This window comes from Zophobas morio, unplaced genomic scaffold, assembly GCF_036711695.1.
Source record: "Zophobas morio isolate AGI-343-1 ecotype UQ-CSIRO unplaced genomic scaffold, CSIRO_AGI_Zmor_V1 ptg000021l, whole genome shotgun sequence".
NCBI lineage: Eukaryota > Metazoa > Arthropoda > Insecta > Coleoptera > Tenebrionidae > Zophobas > Zophobas morio.
In genome coordinates this window covers 25,382,884-25,407,538 of record NW_026972126.1, presented here as the reverse complement: position 1 = coordinate 25,407,538, position 24,655 = coordinate 25,382,884, and the positions used below count along the sequence as shown (strand labels likewise).

Genomic DNA, 24,655 nt, shown 5'->3' with positions numbered 1-24,655 from the left:
CAAAACGCAAGGGGATCCCCGAGATTCTTTCAAATTACTTCAAAAACAAAACAAGAGATTCCCAAGATTCTTTCGAATGGGACCCACAGAGGATCCTCGAGGTTTTTTCTAACGACATATTTCAAACTCAAAACATAAGGTGTCTTCGAGATTCTTTCAAACTACTTGAAAAACGAACACAAGAAGTTCCCGTGATTCTTTCAAACTATGCGGCCCAAAATCTAGAAGAAAATGTATTTAATTAAATTTCGAAAATCATCGAAAGTAGGTCGAAATTTGCATAAGGTACTTGGTAAGATAAGACTGATTTTGGCAAATGGTATATCCTCTAAGAAAATAAAGGGCGGGTGGGCGGGGCTACTACTTGCCCAGGTAAGACTGATTTTGCCAAATGATATACCCTCTACTCTTCATTTTCTATAGGGTGTCATTTGCGAAAATCAGTTTTATCTTAGCAGGTACTAAAACCCGCCCACCCGCCCTCTACTTTCTTATAAGGATTTCATGTGCCAAAATCAGTCTTTCTTAGCAGGTACTAGCCCCGCCCACCCACCCTCTCTTTTCTTAGAGGATATGTCATTTGCGAAAATCAGTCTTATCTTAACAGGTACCCTGTCCAAATTTCGACCCATTTTCGACGATTTTCGAAAATTAACTAAAAACTTTTTCTTGTGGATTTCGGGCCGCATAAGTCACTTCCGGCCTCATTTCTTCAATACCTCCAACCGGTTTTGCAGAATCGCTCATTGAAATATCCAAATTTTAAAAAATTTCAAAACAATGTCCTAATCCAAATTTTACATAGGTACTTTCAAATGAAGTAAAATTTCAGTAGGTCCAATCCGCCCCAGTCTGTACAAGATTATTACATCAAATTGTACCTTGATCCCCAGTTCGAGTTTTGCTGGTTGTGTTAACTATCAATTTATCAGTTCCTTTTAATTTTATAAGCAATCAATAGGAATCCAACTTCTGTTTCAGAGCCAATAAAATAAGTGAGCAAAACAGAATAGGGGTGGGTGGGCGGGGTCACTTTTGACGTGGAATATTATTCGGTCTTATCTTGGCAAATTCCAACCTCGCCCACCCGCCTTTTATTTTCTTAGAAGGTATTCTATTCGCCAAAATCACTCTTATCTTAGCAAAGATTAGCCCCGCCCACCAGCTCCCGATTTTCTTACAAGGTATGTCATTTGCCAAAATCAGTCTTATCTTAGTAAATACTAGCCCCGCCCACCCGCCCTCTGTTTTCTTAGAAGGTATCTCATTTGCCAAAATCACTCTTATCCTATCAGGTACTAGCCCCACCCACCCACCCTCTCTTTTCTTAGAGAATATGTCATTTGCCAAAACCAGTCTTATCTCAGCAAGTACGTTAAGCAAATTTCGACCCATTTTCGACGATTTTCGAAATTTAACTAAATATATTTTTTGTGGATTTCGGGTCGCAGAAGTCACTTCCTGCCTCATTTCTTGGATAACTCCAGAAGAATTCCAAAAAATTCGAATTTGACACCGAATATTCTTAAAATATTGCTCCGTAACCCTAAACACGCTATATTTTTGGAAGCAGCACATCAAGATCTATAACCCTGATTTTTTTTGAAAAATTTCAGACAACCTTTTCAAAAATGAAATTTTCAACTACCAATTTTTATTTTTGATCACTTCAATTTCTTTTGACAAAAATGGATTTTATTACATAAACAATGGAATTTAGACAAAATAAAATGTAAAATTACTATTATTTATTTTTTTAGCGTGAGATGAAAATTGAATTCTATTTTGGCAAGTCATCAAATTATATAAAAAAAAATTCAAAGTGGCCCCGCCCACCCACCCAGTTCTCCTTTTGACCACTTATTTTATTGGTCGAAAAGTGGATTTTATATTAATAAACAGTGGAATGTAGACCAAAAAGGTAAAACTAACCCCACCTTCTTCCGCTTCTGAATTTCATTGGCTTATTTCATTTATTATGAAATAAAAGTTGACTTCTATTTTGGCAAACGGTCCAATCTAATTAAAAAAAAGCTTAAAAGTGGAACCGCCCGCCCACCCCGTTTTCGTTTTGCTTGCTCAATTTATTAGACGAAATTTGGATTTTACGTTAAATTTTGGATAGTTTGTCATGAATTTTTAAATTCTCTAAATTAATTAATTGTTAATTTTTTCTCTTAAACAATAAATTTCGTCTTCTTTCTACTGCAATAAATTTTGGTAGTACATTTTTTTTATAAAAAAATTAATCACCGAAATAGAGGCGGGTGGGTGGGTTGGGGATTATTAAACGTTCTTCTGTAGAGTAGGAGCGGTAATTGATAGAAATAAGGCTGTGAAAAAAGCGTATTTTTCCTACAGTCTTTTATAAGCAAGCAATAGCCCCGCCCACCTCCATTTCATTCCATTTACTACTCTTAATATTTTTCAGTCTTACCGTTGCATGTACTAGCCCCACCCACCCGCCCTCTGTTTTTTTAGAAGGTATGTTATTTGCCAAAATCACTCTCATCTTAGCAGGTACTAGCCCCGCCCACCCACCCTCTCTTTTTTTTTGATGATATGTCATTTGCCAAAAGCAGTCTTATCTCATCAAGTACCTTATGCAAATTTTGACCCATTTTCATTTCAATTTAACTAAATACACTTTTTGTGTACTTCGGGTCGCAGAAGTCACTTCCTGCCTCATTTCTTCGATAACTCCAGAAGAATTCCAAAAAATTCGAATTTGACACCGAATATTCCTAAAATCTTGCTCCGTAACCCTAAACACGCTATATTTTTGGAATCAGCACATCAAGATCTATAACCCTGAATTTTTTGAGAATTTTTAGACCACCTTTTCAAAAATGAAATTTTCTACTATGTGTACCCTTCGACCAATTTTTATTTTTGATCACTCATTTCTTTTGACAAAAATGGATTTTATTACATAAACAGTGGAATTTAGACAAAATAAAATGTAAACTTGGTTTATTTTATTTACCGTTAGATGGAAATTGAGTTTTATTTTGGCCAGTCGTCAGATTTAATAAAAAAAATTTCAATGTGGAAACGCCCACCCACTCCGTTTTCTTTTTAATCCCTTATTTCATTGGACGAAATTTAGATTTTACGTTAAATTTTGGACAGTTTGTCATTAATTTTTAAATTCTCTAAATTTAAACTGTTTTTTTTTTCTTTTAAATAATAAATTTCGTCTTCTTTCTACTTCAATAAATTTTGGTAGTACATTTTTTTTATATAAAATTGATCACCAAAATACAGGGGGTGGGTGGGTGGGGTTTATTATATGTTCTTCTGTAGAAAGAGAGTGGGAACTGATAGAAATTACGAATTTTTCGAAAATATTGCCCCATTACCATAAAAACGACATATTTTTGGAATTAGCACGTCAATATCTATAACTCTGAATTTGTTGAGATTATAGTACTTCAAAGGCGACTCAAGTTCTAGTAATACGAGACCAAGTCCTACCCAAGCACACTTCGCAGCCCCCAATTGAACTAAACCTCAATCCAGCCCGTTGTTTAGTCGCAATTACCTTATCAAATACACCACTCTGTCGGTAAACAAGCCCGAGCAACTCAATTCGCGAGCAAACATCGCAACGAAAATTATTTGTTGGCCTACATAGAATAACTCCTGCACAAACGGAATCATTTCCACCGGAACCCTCCTGGTAATTTTTTCGGCGATATACATCCACATTAGACGTGATTTACGGGCGCGCCCATCATAACTCCACGTATAAAATGACACTTCGGCTTCTATTCTGTGCTGAAAACATCGTAAACAGCAGGGGAGAAATATCGTGTCGCAATTTTCTCGCTTATTACGTAGAGGTCAGGGGAGTAATTAATATTTCAGGCAAGTTAGTGTGTTATGGTCTGTAATTAACGTATTGCGAGTGGAATCGATCGAATGAATAAGAAAAAAGGTCGCTGGGGGTGGGGTGCGACATGCAAGGTGACGCGTGGTAAGACCGGACACGTTTTCCGGGAGATGAAAGTCCGGGGTTTTTGCGGATGAGCTAAAAATCGGGGTTGTGGGGATTAATTTCGACAAGTCTGACGTCTACCACAGATGGTGTGGTTTTGATTTATCGGTTTATGTATGTAAGAGTGAAATATTTATTATTTTTGTCTCTTTTTATTTACGTAATTATTCGGATAAATAGCTGCCTATGTATTTTATCTTTTTCCGGTAGTAAACAATTTATGAATGTTTGGTATAAAATATTTGTATGCATGTTATGGTTTTACTGATTTGTATCACGATAAAACAACAACATACCCACTTTAGAATAATTAAAATGGAAACGATTTTTTGAGAAATTCATTATTTACGTGTGTGTTTAATTATAATCAACATTTTATTTCTAATTAAATCAACGAACATTGTAACATTTAATTCAGAAAAGCTAAAAAACGTAAAATGATATAACCCAAAAATTGACACCAGACCAGGCTGAAACAAAAATTTTGAAAGTAATATAGAGTACAGGTTTAACCTAACATGACTGAAAATATTGATTCGTTTTTCTCGGTTGGTGGAAAAAGTATAAAAAATTGTTATTCTTTATCGAACAAGAATTCTCTTAAAACAAGTGTTTTTTCCGATTGAACTTTAATATTTTTGGAAAATGTTTCGACTTTTTACCCGATTCTCAGTCGATTAAACCCATTTTAAGCGGTTTTCTTTGGAAACATATTCAACATTGTAAACTCACTTTTCACGTTTGTTTTAATAGACGGAGATTTCGGATTTGAAATTGTCGGACGGTTATCTACAATTTGGCTCCGATTTTAACCATTTTTTGGAATAATTTGTAAAATTTACCCCAATTATTTGGAAATCTATAGTAAAAGTAGCTTTAAACCAAGGAGAATTTTGTTTAATGATATATTTCAAGCACCCTAGAAAGTATTCTTTGTAACTTAGTAACTTTTTTCGAACAAAGTATATTTGAATTTTTTTTTGACAATTCTTTTTAAATTAATACATCTAGTTTTCCTTGTATAACACGACTGCTTAAGAACATATTTCAAGTGGTAATTTCTCTTAGAAAAATAAGTATTTTGCAGTTAAGCTCCGCCCTCTAGGTTCACGACGAATTAAAAAAAATCATCGCAAGTGAGATAGGGTGGGTGGGCGGGGCTTATATTTTGTCCTTTTTTTTCTTAATATACATAGCCATCTTTCAAACTTAGAACATGGTTAAAATGGTATATTTTTGCAAGGAAACATGGATTTTGCAATTATGAGCCGGAGCTTAATTGTAAAATCGATATTTTCTTACACAAATTTTCCATTTTAAACATGTTTTAAGTTTCATGTTGTGAAAAGAAGTCTACACATATTAAAACAAAAAAGCAAAATGAAAGCCCACCCACCCGCCCTGTCTCGATTGTGATGAATTTTTTTATTCACCGTCAACCAAGAGGGCGGAGCTTAACTGCAAAACACTTATTTCTATACAAGAAATTAAAAACACGTTTTTAATATCGTGTTTTTCAAACAATACCACGTACATTAAGAAAAAATTTTGCAGTTAAGCTCCGCTTTCTTGGCTCACGACGAATACAGAAAAAATCATCACAATTGAGCTAGGGTGGGTGGGCGGAGCTTTATTTTGCCTTTTTTTTTAATATGTGTAGACTTATTTCGAAAACAGGAAACTTAAAACAATTCTAAAATGGTAAATTTTCCAGGAAAAAATGGATTTTGCAATTATGAGGCGGAGCCTAATTGCCAAATCGATATTTTTTTACACAAATTTTTCATTTTAAACATGTTTGAAGTTTCATCTTGTGCAAAAAAGTCTACACACATATTAAAACAAAAAGGCAAAAAGTAAGCCTGCCCACCCGCCCTGTCTCAATTGTGATGATTTTTTTTATTCGCCGTTAACCAAGAGGGCGGAGCTTAACTGCAAAATACTTATTTCTATATATAAAAAATTAAAAACATGCCGTATATTAAGAAAACATTATTCTTTGAACAACACGATACTCAAAAATATGTTTTTATTTTCTCGTAGAAACGAATAAAAAAAAAATCATCACAATTGAGACAGGCTGGGTGGGCGGGGCTACATTTTGCCTTTTTTTTTTTAGAAGAAATCAAATCAAAACATTTTTCTTAGATATCGGTAAGGGAAAGTCTAACGAAAATGACGTCGAAACCTTTGTAATTTAGTAACTTTTTTTGAAACAGAGTACATGTGGCTATTTTTTTGAAAAAATGTTGAAATTATTAATTCGTTGTCCCCATGTGATGGAAAAATTGTAGCAAAAACGATATTAATTTAATGTCTATTGTAATTTAGTACTTTTTTGGAAAATGTTTGATTTTTTGCATTTCCCTTCGTTATTTGATAAATTATAGCAAAACAAGCTTGAGATATTTTAATCTGTCGAGAGTTTTGTTTAAATCAGCATTTTCCATAATTGGAATAGAGAGACATTTTATATTTTTTGAAAAATTTTGGAAAAATATTTTGCAACATTGTCTTGGTTATGAGGGAAATTCTAGAAGAAATTATAGGTGACACGCACCCTTGGAACTATTCTTTGTAATTGTAGTAACTTTTTTTCGAATGGAATACTCTTGATTATATTTTTGAAAAAAAATTCTAAATTAATTATTCATATTACTCATATAGTGGAAAAGTTTTAGCAAACTTTAACTTTTTTTTTGTTTGATCTTTTTTACGTTTTCCTTAGTTATTTCGAAAATTATAGCAAAAGTGGCTTCAGATTTTTAATCTGACAAGAATTGTGTTTGAGCTAGCATTTTCGTAATTGGACTAGAGCCAGATTAAATATTTTTTTGAAAAATTTCGGAAAAATAGTCTGCAATTTTTCTTAGATATCGGTAAGGGAAAGTCTAACGAAAATAACGTCAAAACCTTTGTAATTTAGTAATTTTTTTTTGGAACAGAGTACATGTGGCTATTTTTTTGAAAAAATTTTGAAATTATTAATTCGTTTTCCCCATGTGATGGAAAAATAATAGCAAAAATGATATTAATTTCTTAATCGATAAAGAATTCTCTTAAACCTAATGCCTTTTTATTCCATTGTAATTTAGTACTTTTTTGGAAAATGTTTGATTGTTTGCATTTCCCTTCGTTATTTGATAAATTATAGCAAAAGTAGCTTCAGATATTTTAATCTGTCGAGAATTTTGTTTAAATTAGCATTTTCCAAAATTGGAATAGACATTTTATATTTTTTGAAAAATTTTGGATAAATGTTTTCCAACATTGTCTTAGTTATGAGGGAAATTCTAGAAGAAATTATAGGCAACACTCACCCTAGGACTATTCTTTGTAATTGTAGTATTTTTTTTTTCGAATAGAATACACTTGAATATCTTTTTAAAAAAAATTTCATAATTATTTATTCATATTCCTCGTAGAGTGAAAAAGTTTTAGCAAACTTTAACTTTTTTTTTGTTTGATCTTTTTTACATTTTCCTTAGTTATTTCGAAAATTATAGCAAAACTGGCTTCAGATTTTTAGTCTGACAAGAATTTTGTTTGAGCTAGCATTTTCGTAATTGGACTAGAGCCACATTAAATATTTTTTTGAAAAATTTCTGCAATTTTTCTTAGATATCGGTAAGGGAAAGTCCAACGAAAATGACGTCGAAACCTTTGTAATTTAGTAACTTTTTTGGAACATGGTTCATGTGGCTATTTTTTTGAAAAAATTTTGAAATTATTAATTCGTTTTCCCCATGTGATGGAAAAATTATAGCAAAAATGATATTAATTTCTTAATCGATAAAGAATTCTCTTAAACCTAATGTCTTTTTATTCCATTGTAATTTAGTACTTTTTTGGAAAATTTTTGATTTTTTGCATTTCCTTTCGTTATTTGATAAACTGTAGCAAAAGTAGCTTCAGATATTTTAATCTGTCGAGAATTTTGTTTAAATTAGCATTTTCCAAAATTGGAATAGAGAGACATTTTATATTTTTTTAAAAATTTTGGAAAAATATTTTCCAAATTTGTCTTAGTTATGAGAGAAATTCTAGAAGAAATTATAGGCGACACGAACCCTAGGAACTATTTTTTGTAATTGTACTAATGTTTTTCGAATAGAATACACTTGAATATCTTTTTGAAAAAAATTTTGAAATTAATTATTCATATTCCTCGTAGAGTGGAAAAGTTTTAGCAAATTTTAACTTTTTTTTTGTTTGATCTTTTTTACGTTTTCCTTAGTTATTTCGAAAATTATAGCAAAAGTGGCTTTAGATTTTTAGTCTGACAAGAATTTTGTTTGAGTTATCATTTTCGTAATTTGACTAGAGCCAGATTAAATATTTTTTTGAAAAATTTCGGAAAAATATTCTGCAATTTTTCTTAGATATCTGTAAGGGAAAATCTAACGAAAATGACGTCAAAACCTTTGTAATTTAGTAACTTTTTTGGAACAGAGTACATGTGGCTAATTTTTTGAAAAAAATTTGAAATTATTAATTCGTTTTCCCCATGTGATGGAAAAATTATAGCAAAAATAATATTAATTTCTTAATCGATAAAGAATTCTCTTTAACCTAATGTCGTTTTATTCCATTGTAATTTAGTACTCTTTTGGAAAATTTTTGATTTTTTGCAATTCCCTTCGTTATTTGATTAACTATAGCAAAAGTAGCTTCAGATATTTTAATCTGTTGAGAATTTTGTTTAAATTAGCATTTTCCAAAATTGGAATAGAGACATTTTATATTTTTTGAAAAATTTTGGAAAAAATATTTTCCAACATTGTCTTAGTTATGAGGGAAATTCTAGAAGAAATTATAGGCGACACGCACCCTAGGAACTATTCTTTGTAATTGTAGTAACTTTTTTTCGAGTAGAATACACTTGATTATATTTTTGAAAAAAAATGCGAAATTAGTTATTCATATTACTCATATAGTGGAAAAGTTTTAGCAAACTTTAACATTTTTTTTGTTTGATCTTTTTTACGTTTTCCTTAGTTATTTCGAAAATTATAGCAAAAGTGGCTTTAGATTTTTAGTCTGACAAGAATTTTGTTTGAGCTAGCATTTTCGTAAATGGACTAGAGCCAGATTAAATATTTTTTTGAAAAATTTCGGAAAAATATTCTGCAATTTTTCTTAGACATCGGTAAGGGAAAGTCTAACGAAAATAACGTCAAAACCTTTGTAATTTAGTAACTTTTTTTGGAACAGAGTACATGTGGCTATTTTTTTGAAAAAATTTTGAAATTATTAATTCGTTTTCCCCATGTGATGGAAAAATTATAGCAAAAATGATATTAATTTCTTAATCGATAAAGAATTCTCTTAAACCTAATGTCTTTTTATTCCATTGTAATTTAGTACTCTTTTGGAAAATTTTTGATTTTTTGCAATTCCCTTCGTTATTTGATTAACTGTAGCAAAAGTAGCTTCAGATATTTTAATCTGTCGAGAATTTTGTGTAAATTAGCATTTTCCAGAATCGGAGTAGAGAGACATTTTATATTTTTTGAAAAATTTTGGAAAAATATTTTCCAACATTGTCTTAGTTATGAGGGAAATTCTAGAAGAAATTATAGGCGACACGCACCCTAGGAACTATTCTTTGTAATTGTAGTAACTTTTTTTCGAGTAGAATACACTTGATTATATTTTTGAAAAAAATTTCGAAATTAGTTATTCATATTACACATATAGTGGAAAAGTTTTAGCAAACTTTAACATTTTTTTTGTTTGATCTTTTTCACGTTTTCCTTAGTTATTTAGAAAATTATAGCAAAAGTGGCTTCAGATTTTTAGTCTGACAAGAATTTTGTTTGAGCTAGCATTTTCGTAATTGGACTAGAGCCAGATTAAATATTTTTTTGAAAAATTTCGGGAAAATATTCTGCAATTTTTCTTAGACATCGGTAAGGGAAAGTCCAACGAAAATGACGTCAAAATCTTTGTAATTTAGTAACTTTTTTGGAACAGAGAGCATGTGGCTATTTTTTTGAAAAAATTTTGAAATTATTAATTCGTTTTCAACATGTGATGGAAAAATTATAGCAAAAGTGATATTAATTTTTTAATCGATAAAGGATTCTCTTAAACCTAATGTCTTTTTGTTCCATGGTAATTTAGTACTTTTTTGGATTTTTTTTTATTTTTTCCATTTCCCTTCGTTATTTGATAAACTATAGCAAAAGTAGCTTCAGATATTTTAATCTGTCGAGAATTTTGTTTAAATTAGCATTTTCCAAAATTGGAATAGAGAGACATTTTATACTTTTTGAAAAATTTTGGAAAAATATTTTCCAACATTGTCTTAGTTATGAGGGAAATTCTAGAAGAAATTATAGGCGACACGCACCCTAGGAACTATTTTTTGTAATTGTACTAATGTTTTTCGAATAGAATACACTTGAATATCTTTTTGAAAAAAATTTTGAAATTAATTATTCATATTCCTCGTAGAGTGGAAAAGTTTTAGCAAATTTTAACTTTTTTTTTGTTTGATCTTTTTTACGTTTTCCTTAGTTATTTCGAAAATTATAGCAAAAGTGGCTTTAGATTTTTAGTCTGACAAGAATCTTGTTTGAGTTATCATTTTCGTAATTTGACTAGAGCCAGATTAAATATTTTTTTGAAAAATTTCGGAAAAATATTCTGCAATTTTTCTTAGATATCTGTAAGGGAAAATCTAACGAAAATGACATCAAAACCTTTGTAATTTAGTAACTTTTTTGGAACAGAGTACATGTGGCTATTTTTTTGAAAAAAATTTGAAATTATTAATTCGTTTTCCCCATGTGATGGAAAAATTATAGCAAAAATGATATTAATTTCTTAATCGATAAAGAATTCTCTTTAACCTAATGTCTTTTTATTCCATTGTAATTTAGTACTCTTTTGGAAAATTTTTGATTTTTTGCAATTCCCTTCGTTATTTGATTAACTATAGCAAAAGTAGCTTCAGATATTTTAATCTGTCGAGAATTTTGGGTAAATTAGCATTTTCCAAAATCGGAGTAGAGAGACATTTTATATTTTTTGAAAAATTTTGGAAAAATATTTTCCAACATTGTCTTAGTTATGAGAGAAATTCTAGAAGAAATTATAGGCGACACGCACCCTAGGAACTATTCTTTGTAATTGTAGTAACTTTTTTTCGAGTAGAATACACTTGATTATATTTTTGAAAAAAATTTCGAAATTAGTTATTCACATTACACATATAGTGGAAAAGTTTTAGCAAACTTTAACATTTTTTTTGTTTGATCTTTTTCACGTTTTCCTTAGTTATTTAGAAAATTATAGCAAAAGTGGCTTCAGATTTTTAGTCTGACAAGAATTTTGTTTGAGCTAGCATTTTCGTAATTGGACTAGAGCCAGATTAAATATTTCTTTGAAAAATTTCGGAAAAATATTCTGCAATTTTTCTTAGACATCGGTAAGGGAAAGTCCAACGAAAATGACGTCAAAATCTTTGTAATTTAGTAACTTTTTTGGAACAGAGTACATGTGGCTATCTTTTTGAAAAAAATTTGAAATTATTAATTCGTTTTCCCCATGTGATGGAAAAATTACAGCAAAAATGATATTAATTTCTTAATCGATAAAGAATTCTCTTAAACCTAATGTCTTTTTATTCCATTGTAATTTAGTTCTTTTTTGGAAAATTTTTGATTTTTTGCAATTCCCTTCGTTATTTGATTAACTATAGCAAAAGTAGCTTCAGATATTTTAATCTGTCGAGAATTTTGTGTAAATTAGCATTTTCCAGAATCGGAGTAGAGAGACATTTTATATTTTTTGAAAAATTTTGGAAAAATATTTTCCAACATTGTCTTAGTTATGAGGGAAATTCTAGAAGAAATTATAGGCGACACGCACCCTAGGAACTATTCTTTGTAATTGTAGTAACTTTTTTTCGAGTAGAATACACTTGATTATATTTTTGAAAAAAATTTCGAAATTAGTTATTCATATTACACATATAGTGGAAAAGTTTTAGCAAACTTTAACATTTTTTTTGTTTGATCTTTTTCACGTTTTCCTTAGTTATTTAGAAAATTATAGCAAAAGTGGCTTCAGATTTTTAGTCTGACAAGAATTTTGTTTGAGTTATCATTTTCGTAATTTGACTAGAGCAAGATTAAATATTTTTTTGAAAAATTTCGGAAAAATATTCTGCAATTTTTCTTAGATATCTGTAAGGGAAAATCTAACGAAAATGACGTCAAAACCTTTGTAATTTAGTAACTTTTTTGGAACAGAGTACATGTGGCTATCTTTTTGAAAAAAATTTGAAATTATTAATTCGTTTTCCCCATGTGATGGAAAAATTACAGCAAAAATGATATTAATTTCTTAATCGATAAAGAATTCTCTTAAACCTAATGTCTTTTTATTCCATTGTAATTTAGGACTTTTTTGGAAAATGTTTGATTTTTTGAATTTCCCGTCGTTATTTGATAAACTATAGCAAAAGTAGCTTCAGATATTTTAATCTGTCGAGAATTTTGTTTAAATTAGCATTTTCCAAAATTGGAATAGAGAGACATTTTATACTTTTTGAAAAATTTTGGAAAAATATTTTCCAACATTGTCTTAGTTATGAGGGAAATTTTAGAAGAAATTATAGGCGACACGCACCCTAGGAACTATTCTTTGTAATTGTAGTAACTTTTTTTCGAGTAGAATACACTTGATTATATTTTTGAAAAAAATTTCGAAATTATTTATTCATATTCCTCGTAGAGTGGAAAAGTTTTAGCAAATTCTAACTTTTTTTTTGTTTGATCTTTGTTACGTTTTCCTTAGTTATTTCGAAAATTATAGCAAAAGTGGCTTCAAATTTTTAGTCTGACAAGAATTTTGTTTGAGCTAGCATTTTCGTAATCGGACTAAAGCCAGATTAAATATTTTTTTGAAAAATTTGGGAAAAATATTCTGCAATTTTTCTTAGATATCGGTAAGGAAAAGTCTAACGAAAATGACGTCAAAATCTTTGTAATTTAGTAACTTTTTTTGGAACAGAGTACATGTGGCTATTTTTTTGAAAAAATTTTGAAATTATTAATTCGTTTTCCCCATGTGATGGAAAAATTATAGCAAAAATGATATTAATTTCTTAATCGATAAAGAATTCTCTTAAACCTAATGTCTTTTTATTCCATTGTAATTTAGTACTTTTTTGGAAAATTTTGGATTATTTGCATTTCCCTTCGTTATTTGATAAACTATATCAAAAGTAGCTTCAGATATTTTAATCTGTCGAGAATTTTGTTTAAATTAGCATTTTCCAAAATTGGAATAGAGAGACATTTTATATTTTTTGAAAAATTTTGGAAAAATATTTTCCAACATTGTTTTAGTTATGAGGGAAATTCTAGAAGAAATTATAGGCGACACGCACCCTAGGAACTATTCCTTGTAATTGTAGTAATTTTTTTCGAATAGAATACACTTGATTATATTTTTGAAAAAAAATTCGAAATTATTTATTCATATTACTCGTAGAGTGGAAAAGTTTTAGCAAACTTTAACATTTTATTTTGTTTGAGCTTTTATTAAAATTTCCTTAGTTATTTCGAAAATTATAGCAAAAGAAGCTTCAGATTTTTAATCTGTCGACATTTCTCTTACACCACAAACATTTCCATCGATTTCCTGAAAATATAAAATCCTACGCATACTAACTCCTCCGCCTTCACCCCCACAACCACCTGAGGAAGTTTCAAAGTTAAATAACCCCTTTGAAAATATTCTATCCAACTCAACTTCAACATAAGTTTAACATGAATAATCGATCTGTTTCGCATCCATCCTATTATCAATCCTCTTTAAAATTTCATCCCTATCATTTCGCATTCGAGCGCTTAATTCCATCCCTCACAATTCACGTTATGCCAATTCACCTTCCCCAATTCATCAAAACGCAATCCCTTGTTAGAGTAAACAGTTTTTTGGACGAGATTAAGGTGTAAGATTTATGAAGTCTCTTCCGCCAGTGACAGCTCCTCCATGAAAAATTTTTAATAAACGACTGCAACAAGCAAACCCGCTTTGTATCGATTGCGCCAGAAAACACTTGTAACTCGATTTACATGGCAACAGCGTTGTGCACAATAGTAAAAACGGGTTTTTAAACATGAAGCGAGACTTTTCTGTTTGCTGTCTGTGACGCTCATATTTCTATGACAACAAACTCGCTCCTAATGAGTCCCTTGGCAAAAGTGAAGGATGTGTGGAAAAATAAACCTTCTATGTTATTAGAGTTTATTATTAGGGTTTTATTCCACGTAATTTGTTACGAGTTGTAGATCGAGATTAGAAGAGTTATAGGCAAGGTTATGGAAAGTCGTTTTACGGGAAATTAAGCGATAACATCGCATTTTTATAGTGTTATATATTAGGAACGATAACAGCCAAAACTGAATTAAATCGTGCTCTGTTTCGGCATCGATTTTCTCTATTGGAGTATTCGACAAATTATGTTACCGTTAATGGATACCTATTAGGAACATCACGCCGGATTTTCACGAGAACACAATTCACCCGCAAAATCGCATCAGGAATATACACGGACCTGAAATTCGCCACTGTTTTTGTTGTTTACGTACAATCTCTTCCGAAAATATTTGTTCATACAAATCCGCCACAAACACAAAAAAGTTTAATTTAAAACCGCCGACATGAATAGAAAACAATGGAAAAATGCAAGCCCTTTGATATTTTATTCACATAATGCGAATAAAAGCACAAATTCGCAAGTCCGCTGAGCGTCTTCTTCATAAAAACGGGAAATTAAAGCACAACAAAACTGCAAATTCTTGCAGGTAATGGACGGGAAAAGGAAGCCGAAGTACGAAGGAATGATAAATGGACGTGTGAAACGCGAAAAGTCCTATTGATCCGGCGTGACAGTGTCTTTTGAGACGAAAATCCCTGCGACAGCGAAAATTTGCGCCATTTAAAAATGAAAAATAAATCGTGTTCGAATCCCACCGACTGCGCCATTAATAATAATAGTTATAATAAGAGTATATCTTAAACATATGAAGATTAATGAATCATTATGAATATCACTCATTGTATATAATTTGTCATTAATAAATAATTAATCCAAAAAAACATTTAATACGACATTTATAAATTATAAGCAAAAATAAAACAAAACCAACAAAAGAAAAATCCATTAAAGCTTGTAATGTTTCCAAATCATTTTTTGTAAAATTTTGTCATCAGTACTTGCTAAAATAGAAAGATATAGACGCGTATAATAAGGTTTAGACGGAAGTGGAAACATATACAAAGGTATAGATGGATATAGAAGATTATGAACGAATATAGTAGTAGTACAAGGATATAGATGGTTATAGAAAGACATAGAAGAATACAGCAAGACATAAAATGGTAAAGACCGATATTGACGGATATGGAAGGATATAGATAGATATAAAAACACTGATTCGTGATCCTAACAAACTTTCCGATAAGATAAACGTCTCGCCGAACCAATATAAAAGGATATATAATATGATATAGAAAGATACAGACAAATGTAGAATCATATAGACGAATATAGTAAGATATAGATGTATATGGAAGAATGATGGACTTTTTACCTCCAAAATGTAAGATAACGAAGTAACATATTTCAGTACATCGGGTGACTGGTTAATTTCGTGTTTTTGCGACGTTTTATAACCGCTAGAGTACGAAAAAATAGGTCCCCTGTTTCCACTAACTTGTCCGGATTTTTATTAGACAGACATTAACAATCGGTCCGAAATTACTGGATAAAAATGTGTGTTACGAATATCATGTAGATAGTAAAACGCTAACAAAAATTTGTCTGCTCAAATTTTACTCGTTCATACCCTCTTCCCCAGGAATTGATGACGTCGTCTTACGATTATGTAGAATAAATGTTATTTAAATGTTAAAATTAACATAGTCCCGAACTTGTGGTTTATGAATCCGTGTTGAATTTTTATACAACAAGTTTTATATTTCTCAGTTTTTCGAATTTTCAATTTCTCAATTGTTCGATTTCAGTTTTGGAATTTTTCAGTTCTTCTATTCTTCAGTTTTCCAATTTTCGGTTTTTTGATTATTCAATTTTTCCATATTTCAGTGTTGGAATTATTCAATTTTTGACGTTTCTAAATTTTCGATATTTCGTTTTCTCAATTTCTAGATTAATCGATTTTCGGTTTTTTCAGTTTTCGATTTCTCGATTTTTTGACTTTTCAGTTTGTCAATTTTTTTATTTCTCAAGTTTTTGATTTTAAAATTTTTCGATTTCTCGATTCTTAAATTTTCGATTTTTGATTTTTCGATTTGCTGAATTTTTACTTCGATTTTCAAATTTTCGTTTCTCAAATTTACGATTTATCGATTTTTCAATTTTTTGATTCTTCAATTTTTCGATTTCACAATTTTTCAATTTCTGGCGTTTCTAAATTTTTGATTTTTCAATTTTTCGATTTTTGACATTTCGATTTCTTGATTTTTTAATTTTTCCATTTTACAATTTTAGAATTTTTGACGTTTCCAAACTTTCGATTTCTCAATTTCTCGATTAACCGAATTTTTTTTGTTTTTCGAATTTACGATTTCTCCTTTTCGCGATTTTTTCGATTTCTCAGTCTTTCAGTTCTTCGATTTTTCATTATTTCAATATTTCAGTTTTAGGATTTTTCATTATTATTTTCATTCTTCAATTCTCCAATTTTTCAGGTTTTTGATTTTTCAGTTTTCAATTTTAGCCTTAGATTTTTCAACTTTTCGAATTCTCGATTATTTCAATTTATCGATTTGTTGATGATTCGATTTCCCGAATTTTCAATTTCTCGATTTTTCAATTTCTCAATTTTTCGATCTCAGTTTTGGAATTTTTCAGTTCTTTTATTCTTCAGTTTTCCAATTTTCAGTTTTTTGATTACTCAATTTTTCCATATTTCAGTGTTGGGGTTTTTCAACTTTTGACGTTTCTAAATTTTCGATATTTCGATTTCTGGATTTTAGAATTTTCAGTTTGTCAATTTTTCCATTTTTCAATTTTTCAATTTCTCAGATTTTTGATTTATCAATTTTTCGATTTTTCGATTCTTAAATTTGATTTTTGACTTTTCGATTTCCTGATTTTGAATTCTTCAATTTTTGATTTTTCGATTTCCTGAATTTTTACTTCGATTTTTCAAATTTTCGTTTTTCAAATTCACGATTTTTCAATTTTTTGATTTTTCAATTTTTGGATTTTACAATTTTTCGATTTCTGGCGTTTCTAAATTTTTGATTTTTCAATTTTTCGATTTTACAATTTTACAGTTTTTGACGTTTCCAAACTTTCGATTTCTCAATTTCTCGATTTTTTCGATTTCTCAGTTTTTCAATTCTCCAATTTTTCAGGTTTTTCATTTTTCAATTTACGATTTTAGACTCAGATTTTTCAACTTTTCGATATCTCGTTTATTTCAATTTTTCGACTTTTTGATCATTCGATTTCCCGAATTTTCAATTTTTCGATTTTTCAATTTCTCGATTTTTAAATTTTTCTATTTTTCAATTTTTCAATTTTTGCCATTTCTAAATTGTTGATTTTTCAATTTCTTATGTTTCGATTTCTCGATTTTTGAATTCTTTTTTTCAGTTTTTAAAATTTTATCGATTTTGCAATTTTACAATTTTTGGCGTTTCCAAACTTTCGATTTTTCAATTTCTCGATTAAACGATTTTTTTGTTTTTCTCATTTACGATTTCTCTTTTTCGCGATTTTTTTGATTTCTCAGTCTTTCAGTTCTTCGATTTTTCAGAATCGACAATTTTTCTTTGATTTTTCATTAGTTCGATATTTCATTTTTAGGATTTTTCATTATTTTGATCCTTCAATTCTCCAATTTTTCAGGTTTTTGATTTTTCAGTTTTCGATTTTAGGCTTAGATTTTTCAACTTTTCAATTTTTCAATTTCTCGATTTTAAATTTTTCTATTTTCCATTTTTTCAATTTTTGGCATTTCTAAATTGTTAATTTTTCAATTTATGTTTCGATTTCTCGATTTTTCAATTTTTGGATTCTTGAGTTTTTCAATTTTCAAAATTTTTCGAATTTACAATTTTACAATTTTTGACGTTTCCAAACTTCCGATTTCTCGTTTTCGGGATTTTTTCGATTTTTCAGTTTTCGAATCAACAATTTTTCTTCGATTTTTCCTTATTTCAATATTTCATTTTTAAGATTTTTCATTATGTTTTTGATTCTTCAATTCTCCAATTTTTCAGGTTTTTGATTTTTTTTTTTCAACTTGGATTTTTCAACTTTTCGAAATCTCGATTATTACAATGTTTCGATTTTTTAATGATTCGATTTCTCAAATTTTCAATTTCTCGATTTTTAAATTTTTCCATTTTTCAATTTTTCAATTTTTGATTTTACAATTTTTCAATTTTGGATGTTTCTAAATTTTCGACCTTTCGATTTCTCAATTTTTAGATTAATCCATTTTTTTTGGTTTCCAGTTCTCCAATTCTTCGATTTTCAATTAATTCAATATTTCAGTTTTAGGATTTTTCATTATTTCAGTTCTTCAATTCTTCAAGTTTTCAGGTTTTTGATTTTTCAATTTTTCGGTCTTTTAAATTTTCGATTTTTTTTGGAAATAGATGTACAGATTCGTGATTGTAAAAAAATCCAATAAGACAGACGTCTCTCCGGACCGGTATAGGAGGATATAAACAGATGGAGAAGGATATAGACAGATACAGATATAGAAATATAGAAGAATGTGAGAGGATATAAATCGAAACAGATGGATATAGAAAGAAATAGAAGTAGATATTCGTGATCCTAAAAAGATTCCGAGAAGATAAACGTTTCTCTGCAACGATATACCAGAATATAAACGGATATAGATTGATATAGCAGGGTACAAATGGATATAGAAGGAAATGGAACCACAGGTTCATGATCTTAAAAGAATTCCGATAGGATAAAAGTGCCTTCGAACCGATATAGAAGAATATAGTATGATATAGAAGATATAGACCGAAATAAAAAGACGCAAATGGAAAGATATACAAAGGTATAGATTGGCATAGAAGAGTATAGAAGGATACACATAGATATAGGAGGATATAGACAGATATAGAAAGATATAGAGTAATTTAGAAGGATATACAAGCACAGATCGTAAGAAATAGAAAAATAGAAAGATTTAGCAGGATATGGAAGGATTTAGATAGATATAGACGGACATGGGGAGATGGAAATAGATGGGCATAGATCGATATAGATGAAGATAGAGACGGATCAACAAGGACATAAAAACACACAAACGTATATTGACAGATATAGACGGATATGGAAGGATATAGACGGATCTAGAAGCACAGATTCTTGATCCTGATGAAATTTTCAGTTTTCGGACCGATTTCAGCTATATATTTCAAACTTTCCAAAAGTGGGATTTTCTCTGTTCTAACCCGTAGAGCAAAAATAAGGACAGATTCGTGATTCTGAAACAGTACTTAGTTTAGCACCATCCTGAAAGAATCCCAAAAATAATTATGATCTGACCTGATTGAAGAAATTTCAGAAGAAATTATGGTCTAACCTGACCCGACCCGACTTGACTTGATCTAACATGAAAAAATCTCTGAAAGGATTAATTTGACCTGACTTGGCCTGATCTGAAACATTTTCGGAAGGAATCATGACTTGAAACGACCTGACTTAACTTGACTTGAATTGCCCTGACTTTACTTGACTTGACCTGCCTTGATTAGACCTGGCCTAATCTGCCCCGACCTGGCCTGACTTGTCTTGACTTGACCTGACCAACTATAACGATATTTTTGCTCCTTTTTTGACGCTAATTTACTTCATTACTTGCTTCTATTTTCCTAAAGAATATGTCATTTTCCAAAATCAGTCTTAACGGGTACTAGCCCCACCCACTCGTCCTCCTTTTCTTAGAAAGTATGTCATTCACCAAAATAAGTCTTATCTAAGCAAGTGCTAGCCCCGCCCACCTTAGAGGCTATCTCATTTGCCAAAATTAGTCTTATCTTAGCAAGTAGTATCCCCGCCCACCCACCCTCTCTTTTCTTAAAGGATCTCTCATTTGCCAAAATTAGTCTTACTGATGACTAACTTTTACAAAAAATGATCAAAATTTGGCAATATTACGAGCTTATATGAACAAGCCAGGAATTTTGAGCATCTTTTCTAGTGTTTAGTTGCTTAAGCTTGAATGGATTTTTCTTTTGTTGGTTTTGTTTTTGTTTATAATTTATAAATAATTAAATGGTTTTCGTATGGTTTTCATTTTTTTATTTATTTTTTTTTTGAAGAGTTAATCCGCCTTTTTCCAGACACATGGTATAATAAATAAAGCTAAATCCCGCGCCATTAATACAACCGCGTATGACTGTATCTGTCTAAACCGGAGTTTGACGCAAAGAATAGCGGAAAACACACTGAATGATAAATGAAGGAGCGAGAACACTGAGTTTATTGATCCGGCGTCAAATTAGACTTGGATGAACCGGAATTTTTTACTACGACATGCATTCCGCAGATTGCTGAAGTCCGGAACGTAATTAATTTAATTTGTTTACGACGCTCCGTAAACAAAGAGGGTGATGAGCGCCTCAACAAGTGCCGCTTTAATAACAGTATTTATCGCACTATTACACACATTTTTTTCGAAAAAATTGAGCGCGTCGTAACTTACCTTAAGCCCTCTGGCTTCGATGACCGTGGCCGTCAGCCTGCCGAGATTTTCGTTGTAGACCAGCGACACCAGCAGCTCCCCCAAGTTCGACTTGATCTCCTGAGGCTCCTAAAGAAAAACCCCCGAATTATTACCCCTCGAACTAGCGCAACCGACCTTCTCCAAGTCTAATTTAAAAAGTTGCTGCTCGGTGCCGTCTCCGATTTCGAGTTCCTTGAGTGGAAACGTGACGTGTCCGATTTCAGAGCGCCTCTTGGCGCGGCTGCCGTCGATCACGGTGAGTTTGAGGATGTGGTCCGACATGTCCCGCTGAGAAACCTGAAATTTTACCAAATTAACGAAAAATACGAATCGAATCCTACCGACTGCGCCATTTTCGCAACTCGATTGCCGCTTACGCTGTACGTGCGGTTTAAATTCGGTTTAAATTCGGTTCGAGCGATAAGGACGTGCCCGTGTACTTACTTGGAAGACCAGAGTTTCGTCGAAGTAGGGGTTGCAAGTTTTCTTCTTTTGTTTGGACTGTAAGTAGCGTCGTTCGTCGGGCATTAAGTGTAAGCTGAAAGGAGAAAATCGTAGATGAGTGTTCGTCTCGCGATAAATATTAAAGAGGGGCGAGTGAGCACATTTCCATTCGGAGAAGACGAATTTGTGCAAATTCAGACGATAAATTATTTATGGCGGATTTTATTAGAGCGCGGTTTGCGGAAAATGAGAGACAAGTTATTAATTTAGAACGGTCTTTGGCGTGGGGCTGTTTTAGTGTTTTTGCGTGGCCCCAATGCGTCGCTAATTAGTTTTGCAGCGCCGGGGGCGGTTCGACCCGGAAGTTCATGTTATTTGACGACTTTCAGGAACTTCCGCTTGGCTGGAAAGAATGAAAGTTTCAAGAGGAAGGCGATCGTGGGCGATCGTCCAGTAATGTCGCTGGAAAAGGAGTGTCGAACGGTCCTCGGAGTCCTCAATCAACATCAGTGCTTGCCAAACTTTTTCCTTTTGGAAATTTTATTTTATTTTGATAGCAACCCTTCCAGGAACGAACTGTTCGCGATAAAACCGTCTGCGTCGGGCAAAAACACAACGCTATCTCGATCGTTAAAAAAACATCACAAGAACGTCAGCTGAAATTAGAGTGTGATGTCCCGAGCCCGGATACAAATTCCGGAGCGAGGCACGGTTCCATAATAAAAATTTCACATTCTGTTTCGTGTAATTTAGTCGTTACCCACGTCTCAAGCGAAAATAAAACATCAACAAATTCCTCCCTTTGCTCCGCGGGACGGAAAAGCTGCCTAATTATTCGTGTGGGCAGATCTCGTATTTGAGTCCAGACAGTCGTGGCCTAGTTCTAGGAGGTTCTTTGAAGCAATCCGGCAGTAATCCCTTTAGGGACACGAATGGACTGATTGAAGGAATTTTCACCTCCGACGCTTCTTTTTACTTCCGGAATGTAAGATAACGAAGTAACGTAATTCAGGCGACTGGCTAGTTTCGTGTTTTCTCGATGTTTTATGGCCGCTGGGGTGCGAAAAAATAGGTCTTCCGTTTCCATTTGTCCCGATTTTTATTAGATAGATAATCGCCGAAACCACCGGAGCGATTGTTTTCAAATTTTGTATATATGCTAGAAATACCTCCTAGATGGTAAGACGCTAACCAAAATTTGTCTGCTCATCCTTACCAACAATGGAGTTTTTACCTTCCGCATTTTTTAAAAAATCGAATCTTTAAATCTTCAAACCTCTTAAGGTTATCAGAAACGTTATACATTGTTAATCAAATTTTATCCTGAACTTGTGCTTTATGAATACGTGTTGAATTTTTACCCGAGGCGTCGAGATTTTTGGGAAAAAAATCAAAATTGTAGATATATACCAATTTTTGTATTTCTTAATTTCGATTTTTCGGCTTTTCGATTTTTCAATTTTTCGATATCTCATTTTTGAGGTTTTTAATTTTTTAATTTTTCGATTTTTTATTTCTTAAATTCTCGATTTTTGACGTTTCGATTTCACGATTTTTCGGTTTTTCGAATTCGCAATTCTTTGATATTTCAATTTTTGAATTTTTCAATAATCCGATTTTTCCATCCAATTTTTCGATTTTTTGATATTTCCATATCTCGATTTTTCAATTTTTCGAATCTTCAACTTTTCGATTTTCCAAATTTTGACGTTTCCAAACTTTCGACTTTTCGATTTCTCAATTTCGCGACTAATCGATTTTTTTTTTTTTGTTTTTCCAATCTCCAATTTTTCTTCGATTTTTCGTTATTTCAATATTTCAGTTGTAGGAGTTTTCATTATTTCGATTCTTAAATTTTCGATTTTTCGACTTTCCGATTTCCCAATTTTTTAAATTTTTTGATGTTTCGATTTCTCGCTTTTTCCGTTATTCAATTCGTCAGTTTTTCGATTCTTCAATTTTTCAATTTCGCAATTTTTCAATTTTTGACTTTTCTAAATTTTGGATTTTTCAATTTTTGATATTTTGATTTCTTGATTTTTCAATTTCTCGATTTTTAAATTTTTTGTTTCTCCAATTTTTGACGTTTCTAAATTTTCGATATTGCGATTTCTGAATTTCTGGATTGATTGATTTTTGGTTTTCCAGTTTTCGATTTCTCGATTTTCCGACTTTTTATTTTTTAATTCTTCATTTTTTCCATTTTTCAATTTTTCAGGTTTATGACTTTTCAATTTTGCGATTTTTCGATTTTTGACGTTTCGATTTCACGATTTTTCGGTTTTTCGAATTCGCAATTCTTCGATATTTCAATATTTGGATTTTTCAATAATCCGATTCTTCAATTTTTTGATTTTTTCAATTTTTGAGGTGTTTAAATTTTTGATTTTTCAATTTTTCGATTTTTTGATATTTCGATATCTCGATTTTTCAATTCTTCGAATCTTCAACTTTTCGATTTTACAAATTTTGACGTTTCCAAACTTTCGACTTCTCGATTTCTCAATTTCTCGACTAATCGATTTTTTTTGTTTTTCGAATTTACGATTTTTCGATTTCGCGACTATCTCACTTTCTCACTTTTTCAATTCTTCAATTTTTCGATTTTTGAGTTTTCCGATCTCCAATTTTCTTCGATTTTTCGTTATTTCAATATTTCAGTTGTAAGAGTTTTCATTATTTCGATTCTTAAATTTTCAATATTTTCACTTTTCGATTTCTCAATTTTTTTTATTTTTTTAAATTTTCGATTTTTCAACTCGCCAGTTTTTCGATTCTTTAATTATTCAATTTCGCAATTTTTCAATTTTTGACTTTTCTAAATTTTTGATTTTTCAATTTTTGATGTTTTCATTTCTTGATTTTTCAATTTTTCGTTTCTCCAATTTTCGATGTTTCTAAATTTTCGATGTTTCGATTTCTGAATTTCTGGATTGATTAATTTTTGGTCTTCCAGTTTTCGATTTCTCTATTTTCCAACTTTTTATTTTTTTAGTTCCTCAGTTTTTCCATTTTTCAATTTTTCAGGCTTATGATTTTCCAATTTTGCGATTTTTCGATTTTTTGACTTCGATTTTTGACTTTTCGATTTTACGATTTTTTATTTTTTAGATTTCGCAATTTTTCGATATTTAGGTTTGAAATTCTTCTATTTTTCGATTTTCGTTTTTCAAATTTACGATTGTTCAATTTCTCGATTTTTTGATATTTTGATGTTTCGGTTTCTCGATTTCCCAATTTTTCGATTCTTAAATTTTTCGATTTTACAATTTTACAATTTTTGACGTTTCCAAACTTTCGATTTATTGTATTTCTCAATTTCTTGTTTAATCTATTATTTGTTTTGTTTTTCGATTTCTCGACGTCCCGATTTCGCGATTTTTTCAATTTCTCAGTTTTCCCATTCTTCAATTTTTCGATTTTCCACTTTTCGAATCTTCAATATTTCTCCGATTTTTCATTA

General features: G+C 31.0%; 1 protein-coding gene across 2 annotated transcripts in view; it reads right to left on the bottom strand.

The window, feature by feature from the left end:
* The window catches only part of LOC135132064 (synaptotagmin-15-like), a 205,920-nt gene that overhangs the window by 109,468 nt on the left and 71,797 nt on the right, over positions 1-24,655 (bottom strand). For both annotated transcript variants that reach the window (XM_064059990.1, XM_064059991.1), the window contains exons 6-8: positions 21,193-21,286; positions 20,884-21,045; positions 20,728-20,835 (exon numbers count right to left, since the gene is read on the bottom strand). In XM_064059990.1, the coding sequence (XP_063916060.1) occupies positions 20,728-20,835; positions 20,884-21,045; positions 21,193-21,286 (364 nt within the window). The remainder of the gene's footprint in view (positions 1-20,727; positions 20,836-20,883; positions 21,046-21,192; positions 21,287-24,655) is intronic.